We start from the raw sequence: 25,723 nt of genomic DNA, 5'->3' as shown, positions 1-25,723 counted from the left end.
TCCCTGCTTGTCCATATTGGTTATAAAGAAAAAAAAAAAAAAAAGGAACAGAATACTCACCTCTTACTATATTTATTACAAGGTGGCGTACATAATCTCTGTGCCTAAGAAATTTATCTCTAAACACTTAAATTTTCTCCCCATTACTCAAAATCATTCAATTTCACCCATCATTTCCTGCATAATTCAAAAATTTGTTCTGCTGAAATTCAGTCTCCTTAGGTCTCTCTTCAGTACTAGATATAAACCAAAAGAGATTGCATTACAACCTTAATGGTTACCTTTTCTCCCTATACTGTGGAGCAGTAGTGTACTCATATTTACAGAACCCCTGATACTTATTTCTTCACATAGTATGTTGCAGCTTATATCATTAGGCTTTAAAATATTAATTGTGTCAAAATTATATATTAGGTTTATAAATCCAATTATTTCTTCCAACATTAACACAAATTATCATTTTACAATGCCTTGAATGTGAAAAATATGTAAATATCCCTAAAATTCTCTACCAGTATAAATTTCAATATTGGAATTTCAAATTTTACTTCATTTATCCTTCAAGGATTTTTCAGAATGTCCCAAATTATGAGTGCAAGTAGATTAAATGGAAAAGATAATTTATTTTCATCTGCAAGATGAAGTTTATTTCAGTTATTTTAAGGAGTTCTGTAAAATTCCTATAATGTAACTTTATAAGCAAAGGGAGACCTATATAAACAGACTTCCCTTTCCCCTTATCTCCTGCTAGATCTCATTTCTATTTCTCCTCTAACCAGAGAGCAGACACAGATGAGAAGTGAGGTCACAGACTGTCCACAGATGAGGATCCTCCCACCTGTACCAGCAGAAGGCTCACAGAGCTCCTACAGCTCTAAGAAATATTTCTATGTAACAGGATTGCCTTAGTTATCCTTGTGCCAGGAGAAAGAGCTGCAGAAACAGAATTACTGCAGAAACAGAGCCCCTCTCTGGCTAGCTGATACCTCAGGAAGACAGTGGCTTTGGGAGGGATACACTCCGTAGGGGGACAGTTGTGAGACCACCAACTAAAACAATGCACAGCAGTGATTTTTACTATAGGACAGCATGGTCAGCCATACAGGTAAAGTAATTACTAGGAAATCCATTTAGAGACCACCTTTCGCTCTGTTTCATGCATTTCATATAAAAAAATGAAAAAACCCAAAGCAACAACAAAAAAAAGCACCCACACCAGTCCATGAAAATATTTCTGTTGTAAAGTATGCTCTTACTGGGAGCAGCTGTATTTCGTTGCATAGCTGAAACTCTCTTTCTAGAGTATTTCTACAGCTATATAACCAATAGACAGAGTCATTCTGTGTCTTGTTCCTCTTAAAGCAAGAGTTAAAATATATCTTTTATGTTTCTCTTCCTCTGCTGTCTCATTGAGGGTTACAGAAGGAAAAGTGCATCGGTTCCAACTGGATCACTGGACCCAATGCTTGACCCTCAGAGAGAAAATGTGCAGCTCTAAGGAACCAAATGTTCCTATTCACTCTTTGTTGCAGATAACAACAGTTTGCACTGTTTGTTGAGGCCCATCAAATGCTCAAATATTAATAAATATGCTCAAATATTAATAATATTAATATTATTAAATGTTTTAGTTACCTTGCTGCATTTATCTATGAACAAATGCATGGGGAAGTCAGAAAAGTTAGTAGGTTAGTGCTGGAGACCCGTACAGTGAAGTTACAGAAGCCAAATCAGGAAAACAGGAGAGTGTGTGTGTGTGTGTGTGTGTGTGTGCCATGGTTCAGCTGCTGCCAACAGTCTGCAAACATCAGAGCTTGTTATTCATCCTCACAGAGCATCCTCTTAGAACAGTCTGAATTACCACATGTGTGTTGAATGCCATTCAGACAGACTTTTGTTTTCTCACCTTTTCTTTATTTCAAAGGGAGGGGAAATTGGAGCAAAGAGGATATCACATTGTGTGTCACATTTCTCATTTAAGACATTGCAGCTTTAAAGCCATAATAAATAAGGCTGAAGTTTTACAGTTTCATGAGCTCAGTGGGCTGTGTATGTCATGTAAAGTCACTGACTGGCTCATGATATCAAGCAAAAAAAACCCTTCCATGACACTAATTGTCTTGTGGCACCATCCAGTTTATTTTGTGGGCATGTCTGTCTGTTTACTTCAGAACATCCAAGGGTAACAATTAGCTGTGTCATTTCTTCTCTTACTTTCTGGATTATCTGGAGCTTTGTTAGCAAATAACCTTCACAGAAGGAAGCCTTTAAACAGTACCTCCACAAACAAAGTCATAAGAGCTGGTTGTGCTGTTTTGTGGTAGCTTTCTCAGCTTGCCTCTCTTAACAGTGAAAGATAATAACGTGTTTTTGTGTAGCTACCTAAAAGGCTGTTCCCTAGGTTATGGTAATTGTTTTACTGAAGTCCACAAAAAGCATAATTGAATGTAAACGGAATAATTAGAAAATGCAAATACCTGTGGTCTACACACGTGCATTTATACACCTCACACAAAGGTAAATAAAACTTTTCAGCAAACAGGTGTCTTGCTCTAACTGTTTAATTATTCTTCCAATGATTCTTTTATATACACTAGAATACCCACTGGAATACTGAGATAGAAAAAATTTAGCAAGTTTTGTCACATCATCCTTGTCTAAAGCTCTCATGACAATGATAGGCAAGGGAAATGGAGGGGGAGGATACAGTAAGGGAAAATGTCATGTCTGTTAAATAGTCTTTAAAATACCTAGCAGAGGGTTGGTTCTGTAAACAACATAAATGTTTAATCCAAAAACCCTTTATATCATTGTTGCCAATTTCATTTTCAATTTACAGCTTCACTAGCACAGTTTACATTTAGGTTTGCTGCAGTGTTGACAGGGTTTTCAGACTCTATAGGATATCTTTAAAGCTCTAATAATCTCTGACACTCACAAAGCTTGTATTCCCTCTTATTTGCCTGTTAAACTGCTTGTAGGTTGATTCAGTGCTGTAATTGTGATTTTTATATCAGACTCTGTAAACTCAGCTCCTCAGGCTCTTCTAAGAGGTGTCCTTTTGTCAGGGACCCTACCCCCACTCCTCAGACGTTCTATGAATATCAGCTAAGAATTTCAAGTGGAATAAAAGATTGGCAAAGTTGAGCCATATTTTCTCTTGCATGTACATAAAGGGATATTTAGGATAGTAAAATGGGTGTTTGGCTCCATCTTTAAATATGAACACAACTCATTTTTTCCATATTTATTCAGCTTCTGTTAAGATACATTTGTCAGGGAGATGATTATGCTGATACTGTCACTTTGCTATCTTGGACAAATAAGAGGCCAAATCTTAGGAAAAGAACACTTAGGAAAAGAACACAACTTATTCTACCTTTACATTCTTCTAAAAAGCAAAAAGAGCAAGTGAATGGAGGAACACAAGACTTCTGTGTGCTGGTTAAAGTAGAAAAAACCTCTCTATATAAAGAGTGAGACAATTCTCACCAGTCTGGAAGAAAGGCAAGTTATGGCCAGTCATCCATGTATTCATGGAGTACATTCACCTCTATGCAGTGTTTATTCTGGAAGGTTAAAAAACATAAGGTGAATTTATGTTTCCTTTATTTTTTTCCCTATATTCCTATATATTTGGGAGTTAAATTTCCTACTGTTAAAAAATTATGTTCTTCACTGAAATTTTGCCACAGTTATCATCTCACTGCATCGCGATGCAGCATCATTCCCATAAAAGGTATCTGTTCTGCAACTTCAGTGGCACAATTTCATTAGCCTGTTCCTGTCTGGAATCTTCACAGAAGAAAACTCTCTTCTCAGAATAAGCCTTATAAACAAAATTATCAACCCCTTCTTTTTAAAAGGAATATGCTAGAAATATTTCAGAGAGCTATAAATGTCAATGACAAGGTAAACCTTGAATGTTTTGTGCTCACAAAACATCAAGAGTATAATGAAAAATAATGTCTTCATAACACTATATTAATTATGTTGTTAAATACTAAAAAAAAAAAAACAAAAGACATGTTTGGTCTTAAGGCTCATCCTCGGGATTTTCCACAGTTCAAACAACAGATGGTCAAAAACGGAGTTGAGAATATTTGAATAAATAACACAGTGAAAAGAACCTTCCTAATCTTTACTGTTTTGCATTTGGGGAATGAATGTTTAGAATAAGTTTTTAAGTGCTCTTCATATCATTCAAGTCAGAGCTTAAATGCTTTCAGCATGTTTTCCTGTGGTAATTCTCTCACAAAGAACAGTGTTATCCACTGCAATCCAGGTTAAACCAGAACTCCCCATGTTGCAATCCTATGTCCAACATCAGCTTCCTCTGCGCTTTGAGATCATCACTTGAGTATACATCTAAAAGGTTCTTCAGGACCACTGATTAGGAGGACCACATATTCAGCATCTGAAGGTCTTATAAGACAACCTGTAATACCTGTTCCTACCTTGCTGAGCAAAATTAAAATGTAAAGCTACACCTAATGGGTAAGCTAGAATTCTCTAAAAATACCAGATGCAGTTCAGTGCTTTGATTGCCCCACAATAAAATGGGCAGAGTTTTAGAGTAAGTACGAAAATAGCATGAAGCCAGCCTTATTCACTAATGAGCCTTTGATCATGTAATAACCCCTCCTGCAGGGAATCCCTTGATGGCATGTCTTCTCACTTATTACCTTCCCCAGACAATACCTACACAGAATTGAGCTAACAGAAGACAAAGACAGATTATTAGACACTGATTCTAGTTTTCATTTTCTGCCTCCCTCTCTGCACAGCAGCTACACAAATCTCTCTTCACAGTCCAAAATAAATGTTCCGTGAATGTAATGTTCTTCACAGTAGAGGAAGCACAAGCATCCCAGGCTAAAGAGGAAAAGCTTAAATGACACAATACTGCTTGCAAATAAACATCAATACAGACAGACTGATACACCATAGAGAATTACACAGTTCTCCCATGCTAAATAACTTTCTTAAAGAAAACCAAACAAAAACAAATGAACAAACAAACAGCAACAACAAAAAAGATAGTAAGCAAAGGAAAAGAAAAAGGCAGTTATAAAATAAAACCATAATAAAATAAGAAAGATTAAAAGAAGACTCTTGGGAAGGACTCAAGGTTGGTTTCCATTTTAAGGTAAAAATTGGTGTAAGCTGAATCAACATCAGGAATTTTGAAGTGGAAAACTACATGGTTGATCATACCATCAGGCAGATTTGGGTGGAGTGAACACAATTTTGGTCAGCATCTGACATATTTGTAATGTAAGCAGATTTAGTTAATCTTATTATGTGCTTTGCTGAGATTTATCCTCATTATTATTATTGGTTTCATCATTTCTGTACATAGAAATTGAACTACATTAAAAGAGTATCACTCCCACTTTCTCATAAAGACAGAGGGAAAATGATTTTTGCTTTATGTTTCTGTTGCAGAAGTCATCACCATTTTGTCTCCTTTTTTCACAGAAATGAGATAATAATATTTTTTTTCTGTCTGGAAACTGAAATAATATTATGTGTTTTAGTATTGTTATGCATTAGCTCATATATAGCTTCTGAAAAGCTAAGGCTATCCATGTTAGCATCCAGAGCTAATCTTCAAGCTGGAGAATAACAGTAGACAAAACAATTTAAACCCAAGAGAGGCATCTGGTCTGTACTGAAGAAAAATGAATAATACTACATTTCTTTCCCAGAGAGTGTCTGAATATCAGAACCTGAAGATACCAAAACAGAATAAATATGGATATGGAATAAAAGTAAGCTTTCCACAACTCATAGTTTTCTCCTAAAGTGATAATGTAAGAAAAGTAAAAACCAGGGTAAAAGAGAGATAAAATCACAACAAAAAATAAAACAAGATCTGAAAAAAATGCACCTCCAAGTCATTTAGCAACACACTTTTCTGGGACTTTACATTCTTCTTTATTCTCTTATTGAATGTTCCTTATCTGCACTTGTAGATAATCATATTTCACTATTCAAAATATGAATTAAGTTACTGATAATAAACACTGCTTTGGAAAATAGCATTACGTTTGAGATGTTTCAGAGATGGAAAATTCTGATTCAAAACATTCCAAAGTAGTGATGCTTTTCTGTCTCAACATCAAGTATGGTGGTTTTCTCTATTCTATGCTGCAGTCTTCGCAGTTCACTTGCAGTGCTCTAGCTGCAAATAAGTCAGAGGGAGAGCTGAGTCCTCACATGGAATGGAGCTGGAAACTAGAACTTGGTTGGCTTGAGCACCATCCAGGCAGGGAAAGTATGCAGAGCAACTCTGGGTTCTTGCTAGCAGAGATGCTGGGGTCACACCTGCTTCAGAACCCCCCTTCCCTAAGAACAACTAAAATCCATGAGGGCTGGCAACATCCAAGCTGAAAAGGCACCTCAGCCTGTAATGACAAGGCCAGGCCTCCTCTTACTGAAGTTGTCTTAGAACAGACACAGCCCAGCATTGTTTTCCAATTCCTTTCAAGTACTGAAATTTGCTCTTGAACTATTTCTCTCTCAGCTTGGGGGAAAATGTAATTCTTATGTAAGGGAACACTAGATGGCTATAATTGCCTGCAGTTAGTTTAGAAAAGGTCCTTCTTATCATATGGTCAAAATACATAAATAAATAAATAATGATGGCTCAAAGACGTTAAAAATCGAGAAAACAGGGAAAGAAAGAAAAGAATCTATCCTTTTGGCAACAGCCTGGATTTATGCTGCATTTAAATGGTCATTAGACTGAAGACAGGGACCTTCATCTAATTTTAGGCAATTCTCTCTTCATTCTGTCATTTATGCCACTCTGTAAATTGGAAAGCAATATTCTTTGAGTTCCTTATGAGGATGTAAATATTAATGTCTAATAGGAAATGAAACGCTGTAATAAAGATCCCTACTGGAAATATATACTAAATAGATTTATTACAAGTGAAATTAAACTCAAAATTTTGTTTACAGTCATTGAGGAACACAAAGAAATTATCTGCATCTCCAACAGATGGGGATATAAATATATAAGTAAATTTAACCACAAGCTGTTTTAACAGTCTCCAGGATGAAAAAAAAAGAAAAGGACATTGGATACAGCTTTGAGAAATTTTTAAAACACCCTTAATTTTAAGCAATTATTTCAGAATTATAACAAAAATTATCTATAATTTAGTTATCTGAAAATCTTTACAGAAACTGACACACTGCTAAGATTTCATAATTAAGCTAGCAGACAAAAATGGAGTCAATTGTAACTATGAATCATCTAGATTATTGAAAAGAAATTTAGAGCATTAAATGATGAAATCTCTTATCAGTCATTTGCTGGTTATCTGTCAAATTTAAAGAGAACCTCATACAAGTTTAGAAATAGGATTCAAGATTACTAATGAGAAGCAAAAAAAAAGTTTCACTCAAACGTAGGCAATCTTATCTGCTTTTTTATACACAGAGTTTTAAAGGATGTCTTAATGCTAACTCTTCAATGGATTAATTAGCATTTTCATTTTCATGCCATATTTAAAATTTTAAGATTCATTACCTAATGTGTTTCAAAATAAATTACTTAGGCTGCATTTGCTTATTCTATCTATCTTGACAATGCCACTTGTCACCTTAAAAAGAGGCAGCAAAATGGTAACATTGTTGTGACTAAGAGGCCAAGAAATTAAGCTTCATGTATCATTCAGTGCATCAATATATGGAGTTTATGAAAAAACCACCACATCTCATATAGGTAAGCCTTGAGGAACACTGGCAAGTGTGGGCTAATACATATCAATTCCCATATTTTACCAGTCCAAAATATTCTGAAAAAATTCCCATTAGTTTCATTTGTGCTGGGCAGGGTGTTAGGTAAGTGCCATGATTATTGCATATTCACCTTCATAATGAGTTGCTGTGAAAATGACTGATCATGGACAGCATCCATATTAAAAACTAATCTGTACTATCAATGGGGTAAAAATCACTGGGCTCAGGATCAACTATTTAGTTCTCATATCCTCTTCTTGAAAAGTGGGATAAATAAACTTGGAAAAATTCAAAGTTCTGCTGAATTTAGAACATTCAAGCAAAGTTCATACTGTTTGCTTTTTAGTGTAAAAGATGTCAGTATTAATCATAATGCATTAAGAGCTTGACAGCCTAAGAAATAGATGAAAAATTGGGTCATTCAATTCCACTCTAGACTCCTTGTAGTTCATGTAGTATGTATGAATCATGAGTAGCTTGTTACAAAGGCCATACTTCATTGTCTCTTCTTATCTCTTCCATTTAAAATATAATGGCTCCTTGCAGTGTTTTTGTCAAAGTCACTGTTTAAGAAAAGCTGTTTGATTAATAAAGCTGGTTTTTAGAAGCTTCTAGAGAAATCCTAGTAGGCCCATAGGCTAAGTGTGTAGACAAGCCAAAGTCCTAGAATTTCCATAGCCTTATCTCATATTTAGAAAAAGACATGAGACATATTGTTGATGTGCAGCATGGTGGAACTTGGTCTTGTTAAGACAATGCTAGTAGTATAGATTTTTTCATTGTAGACAGTCCAAACACACTAAGAAGAGTTGAAGAACTTGTTTCCTGGAAGTGGATCCTTAGCTCAAGTTAATGTGACTTCATCACATAAAAATCTTGACCCAGAATATCTTGGAGGCAAGAGGAATACCAATCTGAGAAAAAGTATTTTTGTTCTTTTGCTGTAACATAATATTTGCATTTTGAAAGAATTCTCTTTTTTCTTTTTCTTCTCACTTTACATAAATGCATAGGTTAAAACCAAAGCAAATCAACCAAACAGATCCAGTTACCAGGACTAAAACTAAAAGATAGATAAAATTCAATGACATTAAAAGAAAAAATGTACTTGTTATCATGAAACTCTGTCTGCTAATACAACCTCTCACAGGTTCACAAGTAGAATCTGAGTTGGTTCACAGTTTTGTAAAAACTAAAAAAGATCTCTGGCTTCATAGACAATTTCTGGAATATAATGTTAGACTAGTTATTACTCTAATGTGAACCTATGTAAAAATGGCATAAAGAAAAGGGAAAAGAAAGTCTAGCAATTGGAATACCTATCGCCTGGAAAGAAAGCTTTGAGATGAAATGTGGACAACGGACAGAATCAATAGCCTGGTTATAATTGTGTTCCTTTGATTTTTAAGGGCCATATTTTGTCTCCCTCAGGCTAGATTCTAGCCAAAGATCATATGTCTGATCATAAAATATACAAGGAGAAGCAAGAGTCCAGAACAAGTATTTAGTGGTAGATTTAAGTTAAGAAAAAAAGCTAATTTGAAAAAGCCTGAAAAACTTTACCAAATAGATGTAAATATTGGGCAGTACTGCAGACTTCTTTTTTCTGAATCTGAAGGACTGATTCAGACAGAGGTAGTGACATCATCTTATGGAAATTTGAGAGCAATGCATGTGCTTCTGCAGTTGCCAAGTTGAGATGAGTCTGTGATTGAAAATCCTGTTATCTGAAAACTTACAAAGTCTTATAGTATTCTGGTCTAGAAATAATTCCTGAGTTTTTCATAAACCTTGAACACAAATAGGTTTTGCTTTTTTAAGCTTGTTTCTTTGTTTCTTTTTTGTTTGTTTCTTTTTTTCTTCATTAGGCAACATTGCTTCAAAACTTTCAGAGAGAAAGATGAAAACACGTCAATTAATAAGGTATGCTGAAAATATCTCTTCATTTTGAAGCAACTGAACTGTCTGATATGTTTCAAAACAGAACAACAAACACTGCTTTCAGTCACCTTTCTGCTCACTCTAAGATAGTGAATGCTGTTCATCACATACGCAGAGATTTTACTTTTTACAGCTAATCAGACAACTCACTAAAAATTGAAGTCCAGTTGGAGAGATATATGTGGTTCTCTTGACAATGCTGAGCAACATTCAGAAAAAAATATTCAGAAAATAGCAATAAATCTGAAAAAAAACTTATTTTTTAATAGTTTCTAAACAGAGACAATTTTTTTAATATTATTTAATAAGACTTCTAAGAGAATGAAGATGGAACTGTACAGCAAATGTAGATGAAAGGACATTTATAGCCTGGTGTCTACTACAAAATTTTTCTTGCATATTTTAAATTTTGGGTACATTATGTCTTCAGACAACTGGAAGAAGCTTCATGTTCCCAAAATCTTCAAGTTCTCATGGAGACTTGAAGAATCATGGTACCTGCTGAAGAGACAACAAATCAAAGGACAATCAGCCCAGGAGATTTCTAGAGCGGTTTGATGAAAATTTCCTGACAGGAGTGTTAGAGGAAACAAGAGAGGCTTTTTCTGCTTGATCTCATGCTTAGAAACATGGAAGAATCCGTGTGAGGGACATTATTGGCTGCAGGTGATAAATTTCAGGATTCTGAGGGAAGAGGATCTAGACAAAAAGTTGGATCATAATCCTGGATTTTGTGAAAACAGAATTTGATCTTTGGCATTCCAAGATCTGCTTGTAAGAATCCCAAGAAAGACAGTCTTATAATGCAGTCATGGAATGTACTCATGGAATGCAGTCACAGTTCTACAAATGCCAAAACCCACCTGGACTGAGTCCAGCAAGCAATCCAATCCTTCCTTGTGAAAGTAAACAAGAGGGGTTTCTACAGATATATCAGCAGAAGAGAAGACGACTAGGGAAATCATGGGATGGTTGTAGGAGGCAGGGATAGACAAGTACTGACAAAGGATGTGGAGAAGGCCAAGTACTCAGTATCTTCTGCAATTTGGGTCTTTCTGGGTAAGCCCTCAGAAAAGTGAAGTTTCTGAAACCTGTGGGAAAGTCTGGAGAAAAGAAGACTTACACTTGGTGGAAAAGGATCATGTTAGGGAATGTTTAAACAAACTAGACATATTTAAGTTGATAAGACTTGACAAGATGCACTTGCAAAATATGGGGGAGCTGGCTGATGTCATTGTGAGGTCTTTCTTGATAATATTTGAAAGCTTATGTCGGCTGGCAGAGATGCCTGAGGTTTGGAAGAAAGCAAATATCACTCCTCCCTCCATAAAGAGCAATAAGGAGGAGAAGGAAAACTACAGATTTGTCAGCCTTACCTCCATCTCTGTGAAGATGATGGAGAAAATCCTTCTGGAAATTATTTCCAAGTATTGAGGTCAAGAAAATCCCCTATATTAATCAGCACGTATCTGCAAAGGGGATATCATCTTTGGCCACACAATAGCCTTCTATATTGAGAAGACTAGCTTCATGGAAGAGGGAAGAACAGTGAATTTTATTTATTTATTTTTACTTTAGCAAGGTTCTCACCATAATCCCCCATAACAACCTCCCAGACAGACTTACAATATATGAACGAGATGTGTGAAAAATAAGGTAAATTGAAAACTGGCTTGAAATCAGTTAAAAGGATTTTAATCGAAATTGAAATCAGTCAAAAGGATTTTAATCAGTGCCAGCAAGTCCAACCACAAGCCAGTAACTAGAGATGTATCCAAAGGGTCTCATATTGTTTAATAATTTCATTAATTATGTGTGTGATAGAACAGTGTGCAAATCTGAACATTGCATAAAGGAGGAGTTTCAAAGAAATTTGTGCTGGCTTTCAGAAGGACTTCAACAGGCTGGAGAGATGGGCCAACAGGAAGGACATGAAGCTGATGAAAGGGAAATGACAAGTCCTGCACCTGGGGAAGAATAGGTCCAGACTGGGAGCAAACCAAGTAGAAAGCAGTTTTGCAGAGAAGGGCGTGGGGGCTCTGGTGGACTGCAAACTGAACTTGAGCCAGAAGTGTGTCCTTTCAGGTAAGAAAATCAACTTAGCCTTGTTTGCATTAGGAAAAGCACTGCCAACAGGTCAGGAATCTTTCCCCTTCTGGTGAAGGACATCTAGAGTGCTGGGTCCAGTTCTGGTCTCCCCAGTACGAGACCAAGACTTTATGGAATATGGTCCCTAGTTAATGGCCACAAAGTTGATTAAGGGATTGAGCATCTGTCACATGGGGAGAGGCTGAGACACCTGGGACCATTCAAATGGAGAAGAGAAAGCTTAGCAGAATCTGACAGGGGGAAAATGGAACTAGACTCCAGTGACAGCCAGTGAGGGGATAAGAGGCTTTGAATACAAGCTAAAATGCTTGTATAGCATATACTATACTGCATATATTGAGCAAAAATTATTCCTCATTGTAAGCATAATTGTACACTGGAAACAGGGGAGCTAGGGAGTCTCCATCCCTGGACAAACTTTAGTTGCCTCTTTTTTGTACAAGGGCATTGTACTCAAGAGTCTCCAGAAAGCCCTTCCACCTGAAGAAGGCCTTAGACTCAGCAATTCAACACCTCAATGATCCTGTGACATGATTCTTTTATGATAAGCCCACAGACCAGTTGTACTTATGCCAAATTTGCATTTTTAAGATAGATGTTAATGCATAAAATTGCTTAGCAGGTGTACATATCAGAAATTTCTGTTCATTTACCTGAGCCCAAATGGCCCAGCTGGTTAGTGTGGTTACAATATAAAGAGAATGATCATGGTTACCACTGTATTAGGCTGTTCCCTGGGCATAACAGCCAGCAGTCTACTTATGGGTAAATGTCGTAAGACAATCTTTGGCATAAACCCATAATAAGTAGAACTTGTACCTTCAAAACCAGATTCCTACAGATTTGGTCTGTGGTGATCAGTGCTGCCCAAGGAACGCTAACTACAGATCCTTTACCAATTTTCGATGTTTTCATGCAATTTTTTCAGGTAAGTTTAATGTAATGTATCCTATTTCCACCAAGCAAAACTCCTACAGTCATGGCAAAGAGGAAGCTCTATGATTTTCTATTTTTTTAACTTAGGACTCAATTTCCTAAGTATCTGGAAAAACAATACATTGTGTGATCAAGAAAGACAGGTAGTCTTTTGGTTCTGAGAATTCATGAAAGACAGATCCATGTAGAATTGTCAGTATAGACTTCAACATTCAGAAGAGCTAAGTTCAATGATACGGAACGCCACTCCTTGAAGAAGAAAAAGGTAAAAGGGAAAGCTGATATGCTTGTCCTCAAGACTGTATGTGTTGTTTCCTTCCATTTGTATTTCATTTTTCTTGAACTCCCAGTTTATCATTTCAGCGGTCATAGAAAGATAGCATTCTTGAATAGAAGCAAGAGGAAGTATTTTTTAAATTTTGTTTAAAACTATATTTTGTAGAAAATTTCTAATTATATCCATAAAATTATTAGCAAAATAGGATTGCTATAGATTTCAGCAATGAGAGTCTTGTTGACTAAATGGGTTGAAATAATGAAGGAAGGAAAGGTTCCTCATGTGCAGCTTAACCAATCTCTTAACCATAAATTTTCCAAACTTTGACCAAAATTCTCATTCCAAAGCTAATCCTGTATATCTGTGTTAACCTACTTATTTAAAAAAAAAATTCCAATGTAGATGATTAAATATTTAAACCATTATAGAAGATATGTGAACATGACATTATATTCCTATACCCCGACCATGTAGGGAAAATTCCAGTAAGATGAGTCAGTGTGATAGCCCCTTTGGGTTGGTTTTATCATTTTTATTTTTTGATTATTCTATTGCTGCAGTGATTAGGACTTCAGGCAATGAGCTAAAACAATATATTACTAGACTGGCAGTCAATCAGATCACTATCACTTCAAACATCATTTAAGAAGATCTACATTTTTTATTATTTATATAGCTCCATAGTTCATGGTGCTACATAGAACAAATCAAAGACAGATTTCCTGCCCCCTAAGAGCTTACAGTCTAGGCAAGTACAAGAACAACAGGAGAAGATAACACAGGCAGGGGACAGAGAGGGGTAGTAAATGAAAATAAAGACAATTAGATTACAGTCACATGAAAAGCTAATGTTTTTATCTTGGTGGATACAAACTGGGGAGATGAGGTGTTTGAGTAACTTTATTTTTAATTAGAACTATTTTTAAAGGAAGGCCAGAAGAAAAGGGCTTTAAAAAAAATTTCATACTGTCAGAGGTGTATGTAGGAGGGCAGAGAGGTAAGACTGGAAGAGAACAGGACACTAGCACGTTTGAGGTTGGAAAGCAATGATCTTCTAAGTAAGAGAAGCCAACCTCAGCAACCCTTTGTTTTCCAATACATCCTTGAAATTCTGACAGAAACAACATTGCTTCTGTACACCTAGTTCTGCCTTAAATATTATATCTGTACATACTTGGGGCTGTATTGGATAAAACCTTGATTGCTTTCAAGAAGGAGTTCTCACACTTCTTTCAAAGGAGTATTTCAGTTATCATATTTTGTGTTTGTTGATGTATTTGGAGACTAAGTGAAGTTGTGTCTGAAGTGCTTCCCATTTTTCTAATATCGTTAACATCAAAACAATAAAACATTATTTTATAGCATAATGTTTTACATCTTAGTATGATGTTACCTCTGCTCATGATTCCTTTTCCCTGAAAATACTTTTATCTTGTAGAATATTAGGGTATTTCTCCTATTGTTGCTTTGGATTTTGGCACGATATGTTTTCTTCCCTGATGAAGTACATTTTTTCAGTTCTGAAATATTAACAAGTTAGTGTAGTAGGACTAAACTGTGTTATTTTGGGGGTTGTGAACACTCTATGGATGAAATCAGGAAAGATTAATGATCAGAGTCTCAAGGAATAATAAAATGAAAGAAAAGGTTATTTCAAATCTATACTGAATTCTTCAACAAAAAATTGAGACAGAAATTTCAGAGAGAAATATTGCATATAAAATCTGCCAGATACTCCCTGTGTATGTCTGTACTTCTGTTTATATAAAAGGAGAATACCATTAAAAAGTCCTGCTGATGTCTATAATTGGACAAATCCTCATTTACTGTAAAGGACCAGACATCTCTTGACTTCATCCAACCATTTGGCTCATTATTTTCATTACCAGTCCTCCACAAATTACATTTATCAACAACATAAAAGTGGTTTTGTCCTTTTTTTTCTAGTTATATATTGGTACACAACCATTCTGAGGCAACCTGAATATATAAATAGTATGTCTTTTGTGTCTTAAAGGTATCTATTTTCATTGAAACAGACATGGGGGGAAAAAAGTCCTGTTCAATTTTTACCTCCAATTGTCATCCACCAGGCAGCGCCATTTCACTGAGCTATAACTGCTTTAAAATTCTTCTCTGAGTGACATTAGGGTCAGAGAAGCACCTATCATCCTGTCCTGAGAAATCAGCAAACTAATTAAGCTGTTTTATGAGACCAGATAAAGCAGTTATATATGGATTCTGAATTTTGTGGGCCAGATCCTCTTTGATTTTTGGTGGGAAGCTCCATCAGTTTTAATGACAGTACAGAAATTTATACAGCATGAAATTTTTTGAATGTTGGCCTTTCAGAGGCCTTTCCATACAAAGAATTTTCCTTCAGAATTGAGGATTTTTTTTGTGTAGCAGTAGAAAGAAAATGAAGCTTTTGAAGAAATTTAAAGAAATTGGGCTTTTTCAAGTACAAAACTATCAGTAGTATTTTCTACTCTTTTGGGGGTCAGGACTTTATTAGTCAATTTTCTGTAACTGTCTTAATACAGAAATAATTACTAATGCACAACAGAGTAACAACATGAGTTAGTGCATGATTGTTGAAAAAAACCCATTTTACTACTGTGAATCTGTGGAGCCATGCACTTCTAGTCTTGATCTTTAATACAAATCTCCAGTTACTTTGCCTATTTCCCTCAATAAAGGAAGGCTGAAATTCTGACCAAAATCTTAATTAAGCTATACTACCTCCATGATAGAAGTTTTGTTCCTTGGGGAACTTTGCCCCAATAAAATATTTGGGACATATTCTGCATTCACTGTTACTTTGGCTCACAAAAAGCTTAATGAGAATTAGTCTTGAGCATCAAGATGAGAATGAAATCCTGCTTGTTTCAACATCCTCAATGGAGAAAAGAACAGTATGTTTGAATATAATACAGCATTTTATTACATGATTTTACAAATTTTATTGTAAATCATCAATCAAATGCAATAGCCAATTTTTTCCATTCCAAGCCATCATAATTAGGAGTTTTCATTGTGTTATGACAGTTACTCTTTTCCCCTTTGTGTTTTAAAGAATTAACGTAAATATAAATTATGTACGTTTACTCATTTCCAGAAAAATTGCTTAAAGTGTTTTTTTCTTCTTTATACTTCAGACAAAGATAACCTGTTCTTTGTTATCACATAAATGGGGATGAAACTCACAAATATAAGAGAATTTGCTTTCTCAGTCCCTGCTCACAATGGAAATGGCCAGCTCAATCTCTATGAAGATTTATGATAACTGGGTAGTAGACACAAACCTCCCATTCACCCCCAAATTTCATTATATAATTTCTAGTTTGGATTATATATTTTATATTTCTGTGCCATCATCTTTACTCGCTGATGACTTATTATTTATGATTATTTCAATGTTTTTGGGGGGTATTTTAATGGTTTTGGGGGTTAAAGTAAAATTTTTTTCCATGTAAAGACCATCTTAATAATCTTTTTTGGTTGGCATAACATTCCTACATAGTCCATACTATACATTTCTCGTTGAGATACAAATAAATTTACAGTAGACAGAGGTGCAAGATTCAGCATCTTTAGGGCAGCATTTCAAAATGTTATGTCCAGGAACTCACCACATTCAGGACATATAAGTTAGCTTTGAAAAAGCTAAGAGCCAAATCTTGCAAATAGTATCACAATGTGCTGTAATGGCTTCTGTCAGAAATCCCAGCCAACTCTCTTGTCACAAATTTAGTGGCAAGACTCATCAGGATAGGGCACTAAGCTGAAGCTAAGTACCAGTACTGACACAAAGTACTGCACATATGTTGCTCAAATCACGCAGCAAAACCAAACCAACTAAAACTGACATAAATTTAATGCTTTTTTTCTTCTTTTTTTTTTTTTTTAATTTTGTGCATTGGATTCAAACAGCAAACTGAGTGCATATTAACTTCTATCACAATGTGGTCAAGAGGTCTGTGTCTTTTACCATTTACACACAATTGTTCATGACAACATGTTATCAGCTTAGTGGAAACCAGGGGTGTAGCATGGTAAGCAGTGGCGGTAGTGCACCTATTTTTTTATATTATATAACTTGAAAATATGTCTCTTCTAAGATTCCTTTTTCATGATAAAAATAGTTTTCACCAAACGTTGGTGGTGTGCACGCACTACCACTCATGCTTGGCATCACACCCCTGATGGAAACACATGTTCTTATTTTGTTGATAAAAAGTATTACAAAAATTTCCATACAAAAACTATTATCATAGAAATCTTGCATTTCCACAAATAAACCTGAACATTTTTTTTTTTGGAAAAAAAAAACTGCTCAAGAATATTGTTCATTTAGTACTGTGACTGTATTGAAAAATGCAGTCCTCCTTTAAGTTCTTGACATTCACTTCTTTTAGGTGACCCATCCCTCTTCCAACATTAGCGAGAATCGCACAGGCTCCATTGAGTTCAATTAGTAGCAGGAACAAGTTTTTCAAAAACCATTCAGGCTAAAATGCAAGCCCTCTATGTGTGAAATATACTGCTTCCCACCCCCCTCCCTCTTTTCACAATTATAGAAAAGAAAATCAATTGCTTATATCTAAAGTTTGTAAGATACATTCCTTTGTACTAAGGAAAGTTTCATTCATCTAAAAATTGGGTCAAAATTCTGGAAATATTTTTGTTGGTTTTTTAGATCAAAGTTCCAACCCAGATAAATTCTTTTTTTTTTTTTTGTAATTATTATTTATTTACTTAGTTCAGTGTCACAAACAGTCAAAAAAAAACAAAACCAAAAAACAGGTGAGCATCCTTATATTTATTCTTCTATTCATGGGATTCATGTTTCTTCACTTTTAACATTTCTTGGATCCAGGAAGATCATATCACCTTGTCCAGATGGTAGTTTCAGTCTACCAGCAGTTACCAACTTTTCTGTGCTGGGAAGTTCAGAAGAACATATGGTTTCTTGTTCCACTACAGTTCTGAGACATTACTTTTACTAGACTCCTTCTGTGGTTTGTGTCATCTTGGGCTTTATTCTCCCTTTTCTGGCAACCGTTGAACTTCAAAAGGAACCTGCAACTTCTCACTGAGACTGCATTTGAAACCAGCCACAAAACTCACATGGAACATTCATTCATTCAGAATGATGGAAACCCATGACAAACAGTGTAACCCTGCATAACTTGGTTGATCCATGATGCTTGTGATTCGAGTCTGGCCATTGCAACTGCTGAGATCACAGAGTCTCTAGTTCATAGACACAGCGGCATGAGGTAACTCATTTTATTTTGCACTTGTTGCATATTTCCACAGGAAACATTCTCGCAAGGTTGTTTGGAAAAAAGACGACAGTTTGTGCTTGGGGTATTTGGCTTCCCAGCTCTATGCCATGGTTTCTTTGCCTGGCAACCTTCTGTCGTTAAATGTGTGCATGTTGATAACTTCTTCTGTTTTCACAATAACAGGGGCCTGTGGCTTGTGTTTCAATCGACGCTGACACTTCAGAGACATCCTTAGCTCCTCTACCATGGCACTACAGAAGGACCTCTACAGAGGGAAATAGAGGAACAAGAAAAAGAAATAGCTGTAAGAAATTACTAACTGCAGTGTCTAGAAGCAGATTTACTGTACTGGCACACACTTGTCATTCTTTGCTTTGTTCCAGCCTGAAGCTCAAAACAAATTGCTGGCCTTATTATATGCATCACTATATATGCATATTATTATTTAATAATAATTAAAATTACTTATCAAACAGTGTGAAAATCACCTTGCCTGTACAATTGTTTTTTCTGGCAGGTACTAAGTCTGGATGTATATGTTACATAAAACTACTTCAAGCAGATTTTCTGTCAACATGTTATCTTTACAGTACAGTATCCAAATGTTACATATCAATTAGGCATTCAGTAGAATCTCCTTAGCCATATTTAAAAATAATAATTGCATTTCTATGAGACTAAAGTGAGAGTTCTTCCACAAAAACATGAAGTTTTAGTATAGGGAGTTTACCTGAATTCATCTTTAAATACTGGTAAAATCCAGATGTATTACTGAAAACTGATATTTTCTCCATAATTTACAATATCTTCTGTATATAAACACTTTTACCACTACTGACTATCATTTATGGATTATGTGTTTGCAAAGAAAGACCAAACAAAAAACAACAACTCAGTTTTGTTGATCTTCATGAAAAGTGTATTATTAAAAAAAGTTTATTAAGATGTTTACATCAAATCCTCAAAGCCCTTTTTCCAGTTTGCAGTGCAATTTGAAAAGTAAAATAAAATTTCCCTATTTCCTCAGTCTGACTGAATTCTCAACTGCTAACGGTGTGCTGAGCAATTAACCTTCTCTCAGTGTGAGAATTGGAGTATCAAATGACATTCAGTAGTAAGAGAAAAATGTCTCACTTTTGGGCTCTACATCACAGTTTAATTTAAGCATTTTCCAGCTAATGGAGAAATATACTAACTAAATAACCCATCCCAGAAGCTGAGATGTTAAGCCAAGCCTCTGACAATTGCTCTCAGCCAAAGGAAATTTGAGGTGTGGTCTAACCCTTTGCATTTTTCTCTCTTAATAACTATCTCCAGACCAGGGACACAATCAGGAAAAAAAAAAAAAGGCAAATGAACAAATAAAAACAAGCAAACAACCTATCAAACAAGAACCAAAAAAGTCAAAGCACCTAGAATTAATCTAACTATCTCATGGCCATTTTTTGGTTTTGTTCGATTAGTGGTAGTCAATATATAATTGTCTCACTTAGCTTTCAAATAAAAACCCTGCTTTATTTCTGAACTGTTATGTCTTCATTATTCATACAAACCTGAAGCTTGGAGATTAGATCCATAAAATATTTAAATATTGCACCCAACCTACTTCACTGAGAACCTAGATTGAAGCTGTATTCATAAAAGTCTGCATTCAGCTTCCAACTTACAGGGCTGAAAGCAGTAAGGCACTCAGCATTTCCCATTAAATTTTACAGCTTTGTCATTTGGCAATAGTAGAAATTCTGTGAAACACACTGGTGCTTGGCTTAGTTGTGGATCCTCTTAGAATTCACATTCCAGTTCTCCATGCATGGTTATCAATCCAATAGGTATGATCTGAAAGGACCTAACAAGCCACGTTCCTTAAAAACTGTGACAACTGCTAAAGAAGAATATGTGGCAGATACCCTTTTCTTTGGTGCAGCCAGCAATCAGCTGGAGAATTATGGCTGAACATGAGTCACATTTAAGAATGTCAATATAATAGCATCTTCTGCCAGAGAGATTTAAGCTTGTGTCTCAGTAAACAGCTATAACCTACAGGCATTAGACCTGTAGGTCACTTGCAGTTGCTGCCTACTGATCCTGTTCCACTTGGCATGGTAGCAGTTAACAGAGGCATAGGGAGAGAAAGGAAGACAGGGAAAACATGAGCGTTCTGCAGATTAGGGATGAGAGCACACAGCAGCAGAGGAAGGGCTTCAGTAGTAGTTCCTGTTTCACTGAGAACTTCAATGGTTTTACATAAAATTCCATTTTGTGCATGTGCAAATATGAGTTGTCTTAATTAGGAATTAGAGTTGAGCATGAACCCAACAAAGCCTGAACAAATGCCCTCTTCCCTAATCCTTTGCATGAATAAGGAAATGGGCTGGTAGGAATTGAAGGAAACTATAATCTTACTCTGTGTGTGATACACTTCCTTTGAAGCACTTCTTTCTCCTGCTGTTTGAAATAAAGCAATAATGCCTACTCAACTTACAGCAGAAATTATTTTGCCACCTACAACTAAGAAAAGTTTAAGCTGTGAATCCAAAGGAGAAGAAGGTATATTTCTCTGGTTCACAGTCAAGTACATATCCTTCAGAGGTGAAAGTTTGGCATTTCTGGCTGAAGTGAGCTCTGCAATGTGCACTGGGTTGACATACAAGACATGAATGAGGTGAATGAGGTGAATGAGGTGGCTAAAATTCCTGATTGAATGGTCTGAATGTAATATGTCAGATCTTAATGCATAAGGTATCTTTGCTGACCATTGTACTGAAAGCAGAAAACTGTACCTCCTTATCCTGCTATACTTTGAAAGAAAATATTCTCTTAGACTTTCCCTTTTTTTCTAATAAAGTGTTGTTGTTTAACATCAAAACTGTCATTATGATTCTGAAATTGAAATTAACCCTGAAATATTTTAAAAAGGCAAGATTTAATTTAGTATTCCCTAATGGCTTACAGGCTAAATTGCTATGGCTTGAAGATCTTGGCATTTCCACTATGTGAGCAACCTAGCATATAACCCAGGAATTTCATAGGGAATACATTAAGAAATAAATGTTGCAACTCAGTGCTACACCACTTGTAGCCATGATATGGCTCTCACATCTGGAATTAAAGACCTAGCTAAAACATTCTGATGAGCAAAATCCTTCTAAATTTTAAAATTATGCATTAGCTCTTAAAACTTTCAAGACTGTGTTCTTTGTCCTTTTTTTGCTAAGGTGCCTAAGATGAGTGCCAAATTAGAACAAATCCTTTTAAAGAGGAATCAATCCACCAAAAACTTTGCAAAAATCTGCAAAGGGTATAAATTTTTAGGTTATATCAGTAGGAAATGGGTTACAACCAACATCCAAGAGGTGAGAAGATACATGTCAAAATTCTGAAATACCCTGAAAGTAATATCTCAAGAAACTTGACAACACATTTTATCTGAGAATTTTACCTGGATATGAAAGCTCATTAAAAGGGAAATATTTTAATGACTGACAGTCTTAATAAAGCAGATACCATAACTTTGAGAGAGTTATTTTATATATTCCTCCATTCTATGTTTTCAAATTATTTTTTATAAATTTTCTTATGTGATCTTGTATGTGCATACGGGAATAAAAATATTGTTTCTGATTAAGAGTATTGCTACATATCTTCTCTTTGTTTGTTTGCTTGTTTCAAATTTCACTCACTGAAATAGTATGTATTTTGAAAATATCATTTCAAGGCTATGTAAGAGTTTATGATCCAGACCTTTTTTCTTCTCTGGGTTCTATCTAAGAAATATAAGGAAGAGTTTTCACACATATAAAAAAAGTAATATTCAATAAATTTTAGAAAGGATTTATGATTTACTTTTTTAAATTAAAAATATTTTTTTTGTCTAATTTCAATTCTAACTTCTGTAGTCTCCATTTTCTATACCATTAAACTTTGTGTTCTTTCAGTGTTAGGATACAATTTTTTGAATAATAAGACATAAAAAACAAGAAGCACCTCTAGAGTATTTTTTTTGGTGACAGATAGAACACATTTTCATGTATGATTTTAGAAAAGATAATCCAATGTCTTGGTCCTTGCTATTCAATTGCTAAGGGAAAACAACATTATGTTTACAGAACTGAAAGGCTACATTTCAAAACTGTTGTCCATCATAGAATTGAGCACTTTAGTATATATTACAAGACTCTCCATTTAATTCAAAGAAAATAACCTCTTGCTCCCAACTTACCTTCCACACTGCAGGCATGTTACAAGAACATCAGTTATTATCGATTTTTCACTAACCCTTACAAAATCTTAAGTTGTCTTCTTAAATGCTACCAGAAAGTAAATGCAGCCTCCAAATCATCTTAGATATAATCAAATGCTAGAAGAATTTAAGGCCAGCATACAGCTCTCTAAACCATAGTGCACATAAGTGCATCTGTTTTGTTGCAGCATATCATGATAAAACATTACAAAAAACGTGTACAAAAGATCATTTAAACAGAACTGTAGATCTTACCCTTCAAACACAAAACATTTCTGAAAAAAGTTCATCTCCTTAAGAAAAATAAAGTAACTGACACTTCTGATATTCTTTGCCACAGATGACATCTCACAAGTCATGGAGAATCAAGATGAGAATTTTGCAAAATGTTACCACTGCTTACAAGCTGATTAGACAGCTTATGCACAGCTTTACTGCATGAGAAAAAAAAATGTGGTTTTGCACGTGTATTAATATAAAAGGTAGATAATACTTACACTGCTTTCATTATTTTGCTTTATGGGAATTTAGAAAGGTAATTAGAAATCATAATAGCATTTGTTAGACACATAATTATGAGACTATTAACACAGATTTTTCTTTTAACAGCCTAAAAAGAGCAACAGGAAGAGAGAACAGCATGCCTACACCACTCTAAACATTCTGATTTAAGTGATTATTATTCAGTGTGTTTTAAATTTTAAAAAATCTCCATTTTGCTGGTTTATATTTTTCCCTTCTTTGAGGCAGATAATATAAAGATGACTCTCAGCATTCAATAGAAGGATCTAAGAATTACTGAGAAGTTCATTATTTCCAGTCTTGTCTGTCAGACATTATTTGAAGATTTGTTTAATTATCTTAAAGCAGTAACAGTGGTAATCCTGTACTGTCTTCTTGTGTTATGGGTCATTGTTCTAGCATCCAGGAGGACATAGCAATCAAACTGCTTTTTGTCTTGAAGTTAGCTGAGAATGAATGCACGGTCCTATCCTGACTCTCCTTCCTAATCACTTTCTGATTCCTATGCCACTCCTTCAGGGATTTTAAATATGTGTGTGGAAAATCTGTCAAACCCTCTAGGCAGAAAAACAAATTCTATCAAAATGTTGGCTTAGGATCACAAAGAGATGAACAATTAAAGAGAAAATAACCTCAGAAAAAGTAAAATCATATATCACAGTATTTGGAGTACAAGCATTTCAAAGTTGAAATGTACATGTAATGATCAGATTTTTAGGTTGTTTAGTTATATACCTATTCTTAAGCGTGACTGTAGATCAAAGGTTGCACATGGGCATACTATACATATCTATATATGCACAATATAGTAACATTAAAAATATTTTTCTGATGCAGCACAGTTTAAATCCATAGCAAGTACAATGCACAAGTACACTCCAGACTAAATTCACAGCAATTACCTGAACATATCACCAGTATATTCTCAGTTTTAGATTAAGCAATTATTTGGGGTTTTGGTGGGAATGGAATAAGCAACCATTTTAGGAAGTTATTTTCAGACCAAAATGTAATACAGACCAAAATACATGTCACTTGTATGAAACAGAAATTTCACTGCCCACTAAAATGAAGACAATACTATCAAGCAAAGTGAAAATTTTAATTCCACAGATAAAGCTTTGTTTTCACTGTCGTATCTACAAAATGACCACCGGTAGAGTAGTTCCAGACAGCTTCATGAAGCATGAGGTGCTTTACCCTGTAAGAGAATGTTGGTTGTTTCAAGGACTTTAGTAGCTATTTGACAGAGAGGATCAAAAAAGTCTGATGGGACTGACCCTTCCTATAACAAAACAACACTGAAACAATTTTCTGCAGGCTGAAAATTTCTTTCTCGCTGAGTTTTAGAGTTATGAGATGAACTCAGATGACATACAGGACCTCACTGCAGGCCACTTCTTGTGCTTATTGTAAGTGTCTCCCTGTGGGACAAAAAAATTCCAGCTTGCCTTAAATAAATTATCAACTAGTGTCAAGAAAAAAACCCATATAAAACAAACAAACCAAAAAAAACACCCACCAAAAAACAATCCTGCCACTCTCAAATTCTAAAATTTATTTCCTAACAGAACAAAATGCACTCTGGTGGATGACAGAGACTTCTAGGAATGAAACATTTGAGTTCATTTAAAGTCTTCTGAAACTATTTTCCTTGTTTCCAGCCCGACAGCTACCCTTCTTCCTGTAGTTGATGGGGAGCTTCTATTAGTGCAGAAAGCTTTTTTCAAAGTGTTTTTGTTTGGCTCTGCCAGCAGCCTTTCTGGCCATCACACTGACCATGATGTTTTTCTGACTCACCTGTGGACCTAGGCTGGGGCAGAAGGGATTGCACTTGTGTGGTTCCACTCTTTCCTCTCAGAGAAATCCCAGAGGGTGTCATAGGGCAATTGCTCATCAGCCCCGAGGGCTCTCTCTCATGCAGGATTCCACAAGGTTTCATCCTGTCATCTCTCCTTTCAACATGTATATGAGGCCACTGAGGAGATAATGAAATAATTTGGGCTGTGGTGTCATCGACACGCAGATGAAACACAGTCCTACTCTATTGTCAGACCAGGACTGTGCGGTCATTTTGAGCTTCCAGTGCCTGGCTGAAATAGGGGGGTGATGGCAATTTAATCCCAGGGAGACAGGTGTTGTGCTGGACAGGTAAAGGCAAGCACTCAGAAGGTATCTTCTATCCTCATTTTTCAGTTCAACCTCTTCAGGAAAAGGCTGACAGTCCCACATTTCTCTAGGTCTGGGACTGTGGTTTCAAACTCAGAGTGGCAATAAGTGTTATTTGTCAGAGGCAATCATTTCCACTGATGTAAACCTTGTGACGCCAGTCCAGATCTTCTTCCAGAACATGGTACTGCTCTCTCATGTCCCTGGACAATGGCTACACAGGACTGGCAGGTGTTTAACAAGGACTGAGATCAATTAATAGTACTTCAGCCATGTAGCTGTCACTGAGGAAATAAATAACAGAATATATTGCCTAACTGGTTTAGAACAATAATCATTGCAATGTTAATTGGTGCGTATTTTGCAATCACATCTGTGCAGATATTTTTCTGCCTTTCAGCAGAGGTGATCTTGGTTGCACTGAGTCAATCCATGGAGATCTGACATTCTCAGCCACAGGATGTGAAGGGTCATTCACCTGTT

General features: G+C 35.6%; 1 protein-coding gene across 5 annotated transcripts in view; it reads right to left on the bottom strand.

Moving 5' to 3' along the window:
- Window positions 1-13,659: 13,659 nt before the first annotated feature.
- Window positions 13,660-25,723, bottom strand: part of GRIK2 (glutamate ionotropic receptor kainate type subunit 2) — a 387,751-nt gene continuing 375,687 nt past the window's right edge. For 4 of the 5 annotated variants that reach the window (XM_066547537.1, XM_066547533.1, XM_066547536.1 and 1 more), the window contains 2 exons: window positions 24,872-25,049; window positions 18,452-18,574 (listed from right to left, as the gene is read on the bottom strand). In XM_066547537.1, coding sequence (XP_066403634.1) covers window positions 18,561-18,574; window positions 24,872-25,049 — 192 coding nt within the window. In that variant the 3' untranslated portion in view covers window positions 18,452-18,560. Of the gene's footprint in view, window positions 18,575-24,871; window positions 25,050-25,723 lie in introns of all 5 variants that reach the window. The other variant, XM_066547535.1, reaches the window with a different exon arrangement.

Source organism: Molothrus aeneus, chromosome 3 (genome assembly GCF_037042795.1).
Source record: "Molothrus aeneus isolate 106 chromosome 3, BPBGC_Maene_1.0, whole genome shotgun sequence".
In the NCBI taxonomy this organism is placed as follows: Eukaryota; Metazoa; Chordata; class Aves; order Passeriformes; family Icteridae; genus Molothrus; species Molothrus aeneus.
The sequence above is the reverse complement of the archived record's forward strand: the minus strand, read 5'-3'. Positions and strand labels throughout refer to the sequence as shown.